Source organism: Carassius gibelio, chromosome B19, assembly GCF_023724105.1.
Source record: "Carassius gibelio isolate Cgi1373 ecotype wild population from Czech Republic chromosome B19, carGib1.2-hapl.c, whole genome shotgun sequence".
Taxonomy (NCBI): domain Eukaryota; kingdom Metazoa; phylum Chordata; class Actinopteri; order Cypriniformes; family Cyprinidae; genus Carassius; species Carassius gibelio.
Genome location: NC_068414.1, coordinates 8,754,285 through 8,767,023, shown reverse-complemented (window position 1 = coordinate 8,767,023; position 12,739 = coordinate 8,754,285). Strand labels below are relative to the sequence as shown.

General features: G+C 36.8%; 1 protein-coding gene across 4 annotated transcripts in view; it reads right to left on the bottom strand.

The window, feature by feature from the left end:
- Window positions 1-337: 337 nt before the first annotated feature.
- The window catches only part of LOC127979188 (oxysterol-binding protein-related protein 6), a 40,009-nt gene continuing 27,607 nt past the window's right edge, over window positions 338-12,739 (bottom strand). For all 4 annotated transcript variants that reach the window (XM_052584453.1, XM_052584456.1, XM_052584454.1 and 1 more), the window contains 5 exons: window positions 11,151-11,295; window positions 6,494-6,644; window positions 6,281-6,407; window positions 1,357-1,479; window positions 338-1,110 (listed from right to left, as the gene is read on the bottom strand). In XM_052584453.1, the coding sequence (XP_052440413.1) occupies window positions 999-1,110; window positions 1,357-1,479; window positions 6,281-6,407; window positions 6,494-6,644; window positions 11,151-11,295 (658 nt within the window). In that variant the 3' untranslated portion in view covers window positions 338-998. The remainder of the gene's footprint in view (window positions 1,111-1,356; window positions 1,480-6,280; window positions 6,408-6,493; window positions 6,645-11,150; window positions 11,296-12,739) is intronic.

Here is a 12,739-nt window from a genome sequence, read left to right as displayed (position 1 = left end):
AAAGATGTACTCAACTCAAAAAGGTCAAAAGCACTGCCACATCTTCCAGTTTTAAATTAACAAAACCACACTCTGATTTTTGAGTGACTTTTACAAGTGTTCTATGATTGGGGCCCCCAAGCAATGCAGGGGTGTCCCATTCACCTGTGCCGCACAGCTGAACCCAAAGTACTAGTTACTGCAATTTTAACCCCCCCCCCCCCCCCCCCCCCCCACAACAGCTTGATGTAGCAATGGGAAATGCCAATAAAAAAATTAAAAAAGTCCCAAGGCCTCACAGTATACGCTTTCAGAGCTCACCTTCCTCCCCCCTCAGATGGCAAAAACAAGTGAAAGCTTGTTCAAATTTAATATTTATTCAAGTCTCATCTAATTGGAAATGCATTCATACAAGAAATTGCTCAATACCCAATTACACTTTTTCCCCAAAATGTTTTCAGCTGATTTGGTTGAAAATTTAAAGACAAGTCATTTTCATTATATTAATCTGAGGAATTACAGTATTTTATACAGCAAGATCAGGCAAGATTTTCTAGCAGAAAGAATTAAATCCATCTGGTCAAAAGCATAACTTACAGCAAACAGTACTGACGCGCATAATTTACATACAGGTCTATTAAAATTGGGAAACATTCTGTACTAAATTCTATTATGTATGTCAAAGTCGCTGATTATCTTTCAATAAAAAAAACAACTAATCTTTTAAAAAGGGGGAAAATATTTTTAAAGACATCTGTTCATTACACATATGGAGAGTATTTTTGATAAACATACCTATTTTTAAATAAAACAAATAAAAATGAGGGTGGTACGGCTTTAGGAATATCACAATTTAAAGCAGAGAAACTCCATTCCTACATTGCCTTTGAAGTCTGGTTTATACTAAAATTCACAACAGTTACATAAAATATAATTATATACATTAACCATACTGATATGCCTTAATTCATGAGTTTTGCTAACAGAATACTGGCATATCACAAAACACAGGACTTCCATCAACACCACAAATCCAGGTTTTCAGTGCTGGCAAATCCTGGATTTTCTCGAATCTTCCAGTAGGTTCCATTTGTCACCCAAGCCTCTCTTCCAGCATGATCTAAGGTTTTTCTGATGAAAAACATTTGTACATCGCTTTAAATAAGGTTTTTACAATTCATTATTGTAGTTCATGAATCATCTATGTTAATTCACTCTGAATATGCAGACATTCATGGCCATTTTAAACATGTTAACTGTAGATTATATTCTGTTAACATATGTGATCCTCTGGCATATTTAATTAATCTGAATTAATTGCTTCAGATTGCCAGCATATTCTAGAAGCAGAAATTTTGAATAAATACTGGGACTCACAGAAAGAAACGTGGAACATGATCTTCACCCCTCTTGGTCATTGCCTTACGTCTTTCACGTTGTTTCTCCTCGATTTCATCCTTACGTTTATCAGCTTCTTCTACTTTGCCTTCTTCAAGAAGCCTGAAAGGAAAATAAATGGCTAACTCAAATACATTTTCCAGCCATCTCAATATCTTAACTTGCCATGTTGTAGGGACTGAAACAATGACATAAGTAAACCTGACCAAAATGGCAATATATAAAACTTTGATAACTGAAATGCTGTTCCACATATATAGACTTTTCTTAGATGTAAATAAACAAGAACTGCAGAACTTTTTTTAGAAAATCTTGAGTCCATATAATGCAAGTGTATGTGTCAGAAGTTCAGGTGAGAAGTGATGCAGAAGAACGGGGGATTACTACATTTACAAAACATTTCTTCACACTTCTTTGGGTAAAGTATTTCTAAGTATCTAATAGCGTAAAGTCAGTTGATTAACCTGCAATAAAGTACAACTGTTAGAGGAAAGTGATGCTGACAAACAAGTTTATATGGATTTTGTTCTGACCAAGGTTTTGGAAGCGGTGTTGGAGAGCAATGTTAATGTTAACTTGTTACATGCTAATTACATGGTTTAATTACAAAAATGTAACTAGTCTTTTACGGTTACTGAGAAAAAAATTTGATAGATTCTTTCCCAAATTGCATTGACTATTCAAAATTTCAGGAGTTTAGGACACATGCTTATTTAATAACTGCTTTATTTCCTATTTGGTTTTGTATATATGCGCTTTAAAATTAACAGTTTTTTCCCCAAAGAATTGTTAGATGCCAATGCTGCCTTTGATTTGACTACAAAAACAGTATCATATCTTTTAAATATCTTATTTCAAAATCAGTATTTACCATCAGTGCGATAAAGTAAAAAGATTTTTAAAAACTTTAATAATCAGTGATCAGATTACTACCGTAAGATTAACCCTGACTGCTTTAAATGTTTGCTTTCAAAGAATTAACAGTTGAAAACATTCAATAGTATAGTAAAATGTTATATGTTATACAAGTAATTGAAATGGTTACACTACTTATTTCATACTAAATGGGGTCATCTGTAACCTATAACCCACAAAATACTAAGATAAAATTACTGTTCTGGGAAAGACTAAGGACCTGAAAGGCACCAACATTACGTGAACGAGGACTATACTGAAGCCATCAGGCAAAAGCGTAAGGAACTCAATCCAGCCATGAAAGCTGCCAGAGAACCAGGTGACATAGCCTACATCCGACATGACAAGCTTATTGTCCATCACCCTGCCCGAAAGCATAGGGTAGGAAAGGAACTAACAGCCAGGAGTTTGAGCTAAGAGCTGAAGTGAGAGACTAGTTCTCTGGTTTCCTTAAAATCAGATCAGTCTGTATGAGCTCAAGTTAAAGAAAAATAATAATGGATAATAGGCCTATTGGTGATTAGCATCTTTCGGTTTCAAAGGGTCTTATGGCTCATTTGAATATCTGCAGCTTCAGAAATAAGGGATTTGAACTTTATCTAACTACAGAAAACACCATTCATATCTTGACAGTATCGGCAGGCCCGGCGCCACAAGGGGGCAAAAGGGGGCAATGCCCCCTCAGATCTGACTTGTGCCCCCTCTGTTTCATTTTTGTATTTCATGGTTAAAAATAAAATGTTCAACCTTTTGAGTTAAATAATAATTTAACCTTATCCCCATGGGATTTAGAATGTTCAGTGTTGTGACTCGTGACATTACTGCCAGATTCAAACGTCTTTTGCGTTGGTTGGCGCTGAGCCAGAGACGGACGAGCTCAACGCTGTCATATATTACAACTATGCAGTGTTTTCAACCTCATAATGTTCATTTTAGATTTCATACATTTAAATAGGCTACACATAAGCACTGGTAAAACAATAGCCTACATTTGGAGTCTGTGAAAGCAGCAAAAACAATATTTTCAAATATAATTTGCCGACGTGTTTTTCATATCAGATAAACAGTGGAAGTAACGTTAGGCTAACTATAAAGTTTACTCCATTGTTATACAATTTTTTAAATGACACTCACTTACACATATTTGAGAATCGGAATATAGGATAGTTGGTGACATGGTAAGTTTGTGAATATTTCAAATAAAAAAGGAAAAACGAAATGAAGGGTAGCCTACATCTGTTATACAGTGTTATTATTGTGGCTGCGGTGTTTCACGTGACAAATATGATGCGTTGCCATTGAAACATTAAGGGGGAACGTTCTAAAATAACCGTCGCCCTCAAAAAATCTTATTACTCTCGGGAGTCAGTTAGAATATTTTAAACTTAAATGATTCAGTGCCAAATCAAGAAAACTGCAGCTCTTTTAAAAAGGTATAGGACATGATCTATCATCATTACACGGTTTAAAATTTGCTAGTCTCTGGTTACCTGCAGTTGCAAATGGAGTGTTTTAGGGAGCGCTGTATTTAAAAATCTGTCGTTGCAAAGCGAGATCTCAGTGTGTATTAATCATTGATGGTGTAATAAAGTTAAGCCCCAATTTCACATGCCCCCTCAGTAATTTCATCCTGCAGCCGGGCCTGAATATCGGAGACTCATCTGGATGCTACTGTTCTTGACACAGATTTCCATTGATGGCTATAATATTTTTTAGAAGGGACAGGAAATAAATATGGGGTGGCATAGCATTATATATCAGAGATAACTTTCCGGCAACACTGTGCTCTCAGTTTATCTAAGATGGTTTAGAATCGTTATGGGTAAAAGTGCATCTTCCTCACCTAGAGCCGGTGCTAATAGGTTGCTGTTATAGACCTCCTGGAACTGATGTGCAATACCTGATTGATTTGTGTGTGTTAATTGACAGTTACAGATGTGAAGTGTGATATTTTTTTACTTGGGGATATGAACATTGTCTGGTTTGCGAATCAATGTCCAATGAAACAAACAAAAAAAGTTTCATTGATCGCTGCTTGTAATCTGTCTGTGATGATCTCTCAACCAACCACCAACCAGAGTCTTTACTAACAGTGCTGGACATACTTCTGCCACTTGCATAGACCATATTTATACAAATATTCCTGAATGTTGCACTAAACCAGTTTCTTGATCTGTGGGTTTTAGTGACCATAATATTGAGCAATTACCAGAAAAACTAAAATTCCAAACTGTAAGGCTAATATAGTACATAAAAAGAAGGTTTAAGAAATGTATTCCGGAGTTTTTTGGCAGATGTTGGTGGTATTGATTGGACTGATGTGTATGCTGCTGAGGAGCCTGAGGCCGCCTTAAATATCTTTATGGAAAGATTTATGAAGATTGTTGATAGGCATGCCCCTATGAGAAGGTGTATTGTAAAAGCAAGATGGTAAAGTGCTTTGGAAAACCCTCAATGAAATAATGGGGAGGAGGACATTTGGAGGGGCTTCCTTTGTGGAGTCAGAAGGCAAGTTTTTGACCAAACCATCTGATATGGCGAATTATTTTAATGATTTCTACATAAATAGGGTACATGCACTAAGGCAGAATATGGACAATACTGATTCTAATTGGTTTATAAGTTTATTAAAAAAAAGATGTGATGTTAGATAAGAGTTGTACTTTCCAGTTTAATAATGTTGAGGAAAAGTTGTTGAAGTCTCTGCCCGAACACAGCTCAGTAGCTACTGATATGCTGGACAGTAAAGTACTTAGCCTGGCGGTTGACTAGGTTTGCGGTCCGTTTTGTCAAATATTAAATGCATGCTTAATGAAAGGTGTTTTTCCCACTATTTGGAAAGAAGGTAAAATTATTCCACATTGTATTATGATGCAAAAACTGCCAGTGAACTGAATTGTTTTATCAGCAGAGTTAAATATGGTTTCTGATTGGATAAAACAGAATAAGTTGGTGCTGAATCTCTCAAAAACCAAATCAATTATTTTTGGATTGAGCCATAAATTGTCATTAATACCAAAGATGAGTTTGAACTTGTGTGGGGAACCTGTAGAACAGGTAGATAAAGTAAAATTACCAGGCACAATAGTGGATAGTAAGCGGTCATGGGTAGAATATATTGATATCATAGTGAAGATGATGGGTAGTGGTATCTCTATGGTGAGGAAATGTCTTTATGTCCCCACACACATTGTGGAGCAGGTGGCTAAATCTTTATGTCATTTGGATTATTGTGCCTCTGTATGGTCATCTATATCTAAAGGTCAACTAAAGAAATTTCAAATGACCCAAAACAGAGCTGCTAGGTTAGTATTACATTGTCCCATTAGAACAAATACTGTTAGTATGCACTGTTCAGCTATCATGGTTAACGGTGCAGAAGAGGCTGGTTTTTAATACAATTAAGTTTTGTAGAAACATTGTCTATTCTTCTCAACCAGTTTTTTTTTTTATATAACCAAATTGTTAGGTGTGATCAGGTACATTCTCATGTGACTAGGTCTGTGGACGATGGCCTGATGATGTTACCATGCCCAAAATCAAATGCTTTAAAGAGAACTGTTATTTATCGTGCCATCAATCATTGGAATAATTGCCCATTGAATATACGTAAAATGAATGGCAAAGACTCTTTTAGGTACCATCTGAGAATGCACTATTTAAAATTGTGAGTAAGGAAAGGACATATTTATTTTATGAATGTAATACTGTAATCATTTATTCAGACTAATTTATGATTATGTGTATTGATGTATATAACGTTATAGTGCTATACTGTTTTTCTTTTAACATTATGTGATCTCTTTTTGTTGTGTACCCCAGGAAGACTCACCTCGTTCACCTTGGTGACGGCTAATGGGGATCCATTTTACAATAAACAATAATCCATTACATTTCCAAAGTAACCACCCAACACCGTTTGAAAGCACACATTACAGTGCAAATGGTCAAACATATATTTTTCTGTCTCTAACTACTGGCCACATACCTTTGGTCTGGACGGAAACGAGTGTCTGTCGGGGGCAATTTATCCTTTATGTCAGGAGTCAGTTCATTGAGCTCTCTGGCATACTGGGAGAAGCCATAGTAGTCAAAGTAATCATCTGGTTGAGGATCTGTGAATTACGATATAGACAGACAATCTAATTCAACATCAAAAAAATGTAAATTGGTTAGGACTACCGTGTGCATGGTCACTTACTGGGCTTCCAAATGCATCGGGGGTTGGAAAGTGTATCACAGAAGATGCCTTCATGCCATGATCCCCCAAAGCGGTGAACCACTTTGCCAGAACGATCAAGGACGGTGCCCTGCACTTCATTCTTGCTGTTTTCATCACCCCAGTAACGCGACTAGATAAGAGAATTCCATTAGTGTCATATACAATTTACATCTGATGAAAGGGATGTACATCTGGTCAAGAGGTGAGCAGAGAATTAGCATTTTTTGGTGGACCATCTCTACATCGATATCATTGACTTGATTGCAAATAAATGCACAGACACCATTTAAACTGAACAGAGATGACATCAGTGAATTCAATGATGAACTGCCTTTAACTATCATTTCGCATTGACACACTGTTTTCCCAATGAATGTTGTTCAGTTGCTTTGACGAAATGTATTTTGTTTAAAGTGCTATATAAATAAAGGTGACTTGACTTTAAGAATCTAATAAGATAAAGTCAGTTGATTAACCTGATGAACACTATGCCCATTTCTATGGAACCCAAGCGTAAAAAAAAAAAAAAAAAAAAAAAAAAAAAAAACACCTTACAGGGTGCAACCAATGGCTTGTTTATAATGGCTTTGTTTCTGTCTTTTCACGCCACTGTTCTGACCAGACATGCATCACAGTATGGCAAGGGGTGTAAACATTTCAGGTCACATGCTTGAGGTATTTGGCCAATCACAACACACTGGATAGCCGGCACCTCTCGTTTCAGAAAGGCAGGACATAGGAGGAGAAACGATGGACAGCATGTGGAGAACAATTTTTTTTTTACCTTAATCATTACACCAAATATGCAAAACATGCTAACTGTTCTGCCTTTGTCTGCACAGACGAGCACTGAACACTGTTTAGGAGTCCCAGCCTTAGAGGAGACAGAGCAGCGGACTAATTTACTGTATATTGCTGCAGCCACACAGATCTAAAATAAACATGCAATTTACTTTCCAGCTGTTTGCCTTCACAGACATAACCGATTAGGTTTGTAACTTGTGATTTTAACAAATGTGTTTGAATGAGAACTTCGTTTAGTGCTGCGTAATCGCCGTTTTCTGTCTGTGCGCTTCGGATGTGTGCCCTTAAAAACCATATATCAGGAGTTTAAAATATTTCAGTGCGATAAACAATCAGAACCAAAATAGATGTTTTTTGCAGGTCCGAGCTGTAGTGGCACAGCTTTTTTTTTATTATTATTATTATTATTTAATGATCTGTGGAGGGTCCTCCCATAACAAATAGTGATCCCCAGTTACACAGGAGTAGAGCTGCACAACTCTGGATAAACTGAGAAATAAATTTTTGCTTCAAATAGAGATCAACCCATGGTTATGAACAAAACACCAAGCAAAATACCATGTAACTAAGTAAAGGTTCTAAAAAAATGTTAAAGAAAATGGGGGCATAAATTAAGAGTATACACGTTTTGGTTAACTGTATAACTAAGGGATGGTGGTTTATGGTGTGCATTGATGAGCTACAAGCAGGAGACAAGGTTATTTATTAACATGTTAGCATTTTTTTTTTTTAATTCACAGTAACTGAGTTTCACCATTAATTTTTCTTTAATGAGATGACTTTGCCTTATAGATTGTATCATGTAATTAAAGTGTCAACCTTTTTTACTCTGGCTTCTAGTTTAAGCAAAGTTGATTGGACAGTACTTCATATAGTGCAAACAGACGAGGACCCAAAACATGCAGCAAAAGCAATCCATGAGTTTTTGAAGGTAAAAAAAAAATGAATATTCTGCTATGTCGGAGTCAATCTCCTGATCACAACATGATCAAACAACTGAAGTCAGCTGCAGTAAAGGCCTGCAAACATCACAAAAAGCTCCCGGTTCCACCACATCCCAAAGATGCTCTATTGGGTTGAAATCTGGTGACTGTGGGGGCTATTTTAGTACAGTGAACTCATTGTCATGTTCAAGAAACCAGTTTGAAATGATTCAAGCTTTGTGACATGGTGCATTATCCTGTTGGAAGTAGCCATCAGAGGATGGGTACATGGTGGTCATAAAGGGATGGACATGGTCAGAAACAATGCTCAGGCAGGCCGTGGCATTTAAACAATGCCCAGTTGGCACTACGGGGCCTTAAGTGTGCCAAGAAAACATTCTTCACACCATTACACCACCACCAGCACCAGCCTGCACAGTGGTAACAAGGCATGATGGATCCATGTTCTCATTCTGTTTACGCCAAATTCTGACTCTACCATCTGAATGTCTCAACAGAAATCATCAGGGACTCCGACCAGGCAACATTTTTACAGTCTTCAACGGTCCAATTTTGGTGAGCTTGTGCAAATTGTAGCGGAGATGAGTGGTACCCAGTGGGGTCTTCTGCTGTTGTAGCCCATCCACCTCAAGGTTGTGCGTGTTGTGAAAATCCAAGTAACTGAGCAGATTGTGAAATACTAAGACCAGCTTGTCTGGCACCAACAACCATGCCAAAATAAAAAATTGCTTAAATCACCTTTCTTTCCCATTCTGACATTCAGCTTGGAGATCAGGAGATTGTCTTGACCAGGACCACACCCCAAATGCATTGAAGCAACTGCCATGTGATTGGTTGATTCGATAATTGCATTAAAGGCGCAATATGTAATTTTTCTGCTTTAAAATAGCAGAAATCACTACATGTATGTTACATATATTTTTCAGTTGTGTACTTACATCATCCCGACAGTTTCCACGAACTTTCAAATCCGGAGAAAATTATAGTTTAATTAGAAGACACGGCACGTTTCTTTATTTCCGTTTTGTTGCCCGTCTATGGCGTCATATAAACTTTGACCCCTCTACTTTTTCTAACTTCCTGCGGAACCGCCAAATACAAAGGCGAACAGAAACAAAGACGAGACGAAGAAGAAAAAGTAGTAGCCTTGATCGAGACTATTATATTTTATATTTATATTGTTTATATTCATATTTAAACCTCAATCAATAACTTAGTTATGGATCATGATTATGCTTTGCCTGCACGTTCTGTGAAGCGCAAACGCACGGGTGAAATAAATGACCCGAGATGGTTTTGGGACAAGAGAAGCAACAAGACACGGGTAAATATTGGAGTTGCATTTCCAAGATAGAGAGAGCTTCGTGACAAGCTGAAACTACAGAGAGATGCCGAACTCGCTTGCATTCTGATAAACAGGTATGCATCCATTCAGCTAACTCTATCTATCCGTATATTTTGTGAAACGATGATTTCTTGTGTAAAACGCAGACGGACTAGCTCTCATGTAAATCTACATTTGTTCTACATCTAGCTGAATAAAGTAGCTTCAAATGCAGTTCTCCAACTTGTTCGATATCATAGTTATAACGTAATTATAATTATTAACGAAAGGCGACCGTGTTTTTTTAACATGTATTACTACTAGCTAGATGGAATAATTCATATAGACGGTTTCAACGGGTGCACACGCGCCTGGACCTAAGTTAACTTCCGGTCTGTGTTGTGTAAATCGGTCTGGCTGCGGTGCCTTCGACAAACGCAGTTAATGGCAAGGTAACGAGTAGACTGAAGTTGGGCTCCGGTGGTTAATAATAATTCCTTACATTTATATTTTTAAATATCAAAGCGAGGCACAGGTGTTTTTATATCGCTGTATTTCTGAAGGAAGACTTGCATGTTATATGTCTGATAAAGCAGCGTGTGAGCGTACCAGCTCTGCTTCGTTTGCAGCTGTTACTGGGGAAACCTCCATTTCTAGCGCTTTATGTCTATGCTTTAAAACATCTCCTGTTGACAAATAATGAATTTGCATTTTCATTAAGTCTGCCTGATCCACGCAGCAAACATTTTGTTTGTTATCAAAAAATATCTACTCTAGAGGGACTTGGCTGTTGTTATTGATTCTATTTGGAAGTCTACTGGAAGTTAAGTTAGGTCCGCAAAAGCGCTCATGCGCAGTAACGTTTGTTTATGTTGTTGCGGTTGAAACAGTCTCTCCGTTCGAAAAGACCTGATTGTCAAAATACTAAGTTAGAATGAGTGAGGAATGACAGGGAGCGACAGAGCACGTGTTCCAATGAACAACTCCTCCCATGAGCCTTACGCTCTTTCCCAACGTCATCAAAGTACGTCTTATGTTATTATTTTGATTGAGTGACCCCTGGTGGCCAAAAATTCCATACTACACGTTTAATGAGAAATTGAACAGGGGTTCCTAATAATCCTTTAGGTGAAGGTGAATGAATATATATTTTATGAAAAAAAAAAAAATAATAATATATTATATATATATATATATATATATAAAAATCCTCTGTTCAAATCAAAGGCATCAAGCTTAAAGCATTATGGCAGAGGATTAGTCTGTGCTACCCCTTTTATATACTCAAAATGTAAATACTTTTTGGTTGTCATGTTTTCGGTGTCGTTTAGATAAATCTTGCCTACTGAACACTGTGTGCACTAGTGTGCTGTGCTAATGACCAACTGACCATTCGCAAAGGCCAGAATTTGCAAAGTAATACTATATTTTGTAATTTTTTTTAAATTAAAAATCAGTTTTTTTTGTGGTCTGTAAAAGAAAGCATTAAAACATCACCAGGGTGAGTAAATAATTTAGGGAGAACAACTCTTAAGTGAAGAGAACAAAAACAACTAAAACTCACTTTGACAAATGTGATCTTGCAGGTGCACTCATCGTCATTGAGGTTACGAATGATGACGTCACCGTAATGCTCGAGCCATCTCTGCTGAGTGAACACATTGTGGATGCAAGTGACTGCTTTATTCCACTCATAATGATCACCATAGCTGAAGAGAGAAGATCAGAAGAAAAAAAAAAAAATCATAAATTGAGCAAAATACTCTGGTCATAGTAAGGAAAACAATCGTACGCTACTTGTTAATTCAAAATATAACCGTTTCCTTGGATTTCTTTGGATGATACAGACATGGCCTTTAAGAATGCACACTTAGTTTTTTTTTCCTCCACGTCAGAACACAATTAGTCAAGTGTGAAGCACCCGAGAGACAGGCTTCTTAGAATTTAAATAATTTATTGTGCATCACACGAATCTCTACACGTTGGAGTCTAGAGAGTAAGAGATGGACCAAAAATCTTTTTTCCTGTTATTCCACCAATATATGGCGCCATCCTGTGTGCTTTGAGAATTGCGATTAATACCCCATTATAGCTATGCATCTAGAAGAGAGATCTCTGCTGGATATGATAAAGTAGATCATTTAAAGCTATGCACAAATGAGAGATGAGTTACATAAATTACCAATTTATTTTTAGCTTGGTGTTGAGAAAAAGAGACAAACTCATGCATGCATTACAAGTCCCAAAGATGCAACTTCACATTAGTTAAATAAGACGGACCAAATAAAAAATATAAATAATTTTGAACATTTGAAAAAAAAAAAAAAAAAACTACCAAGTTTAACTCCCGTTTATGCAGTAGACTCTTGACAGGTGGGGGGTGGTAGAGGGCGCGAGGGACAGGATTAAGGACATTGCCAGTGAAACCATTAGAAAACAGAAAACGAGGTTCATGTGAGACCCTCTTAAATTTCTGGGGAATATTTTTGGCAATTGCCAAAAAAAACACATGGTATGGGTCAATTATTAATTTATGCCAAAATCATTAGGATATTAAAGTAAAGATCATGTTCTATGAAGATTCTCTACATTTCCTAATGTAAATATATCAAACCTTAATTTTTGATTTGCAATATGTATTTCTAAGAATATATCTGGACATCTTCACAAGCCTATTTTCTCAAGTGTTTTGATTTTTTTTTTGCACCCTTAAATTAGATCCATGTATACGAGAAGTTGAGAGTTCCATTGAGATAATATCCAACTAATACACAGTCCAGGTTCATACTCTAGTTTTACTCTAGTGATGGGAAGTTCGATTCTTTTCCGTGAACCGGTTCGATTCAAATAAATATATATATATATATATATATATTTATTTGAATCGAACCGATTCGAAACGCCAATGACGTCATTAGGTCGAGCGTAAAAGAACCGCTGAACCATTTTTTTTTCAACCGGTTCATTGAATCGAACCGTCCGAAAGAACCGGTTTGCGCAAAAGAATCAAACTTCCCATCACTAGAGTAAAACTAGCGTCACATCACAGACACAGAACTATAAAGGTACGTCAACCAGTCAAAATAAAAGTCAGTAATCATAACTTTAGTCAGTTAAAAATCTCATAATCATGAAAAGTTTACATTTGAGTTT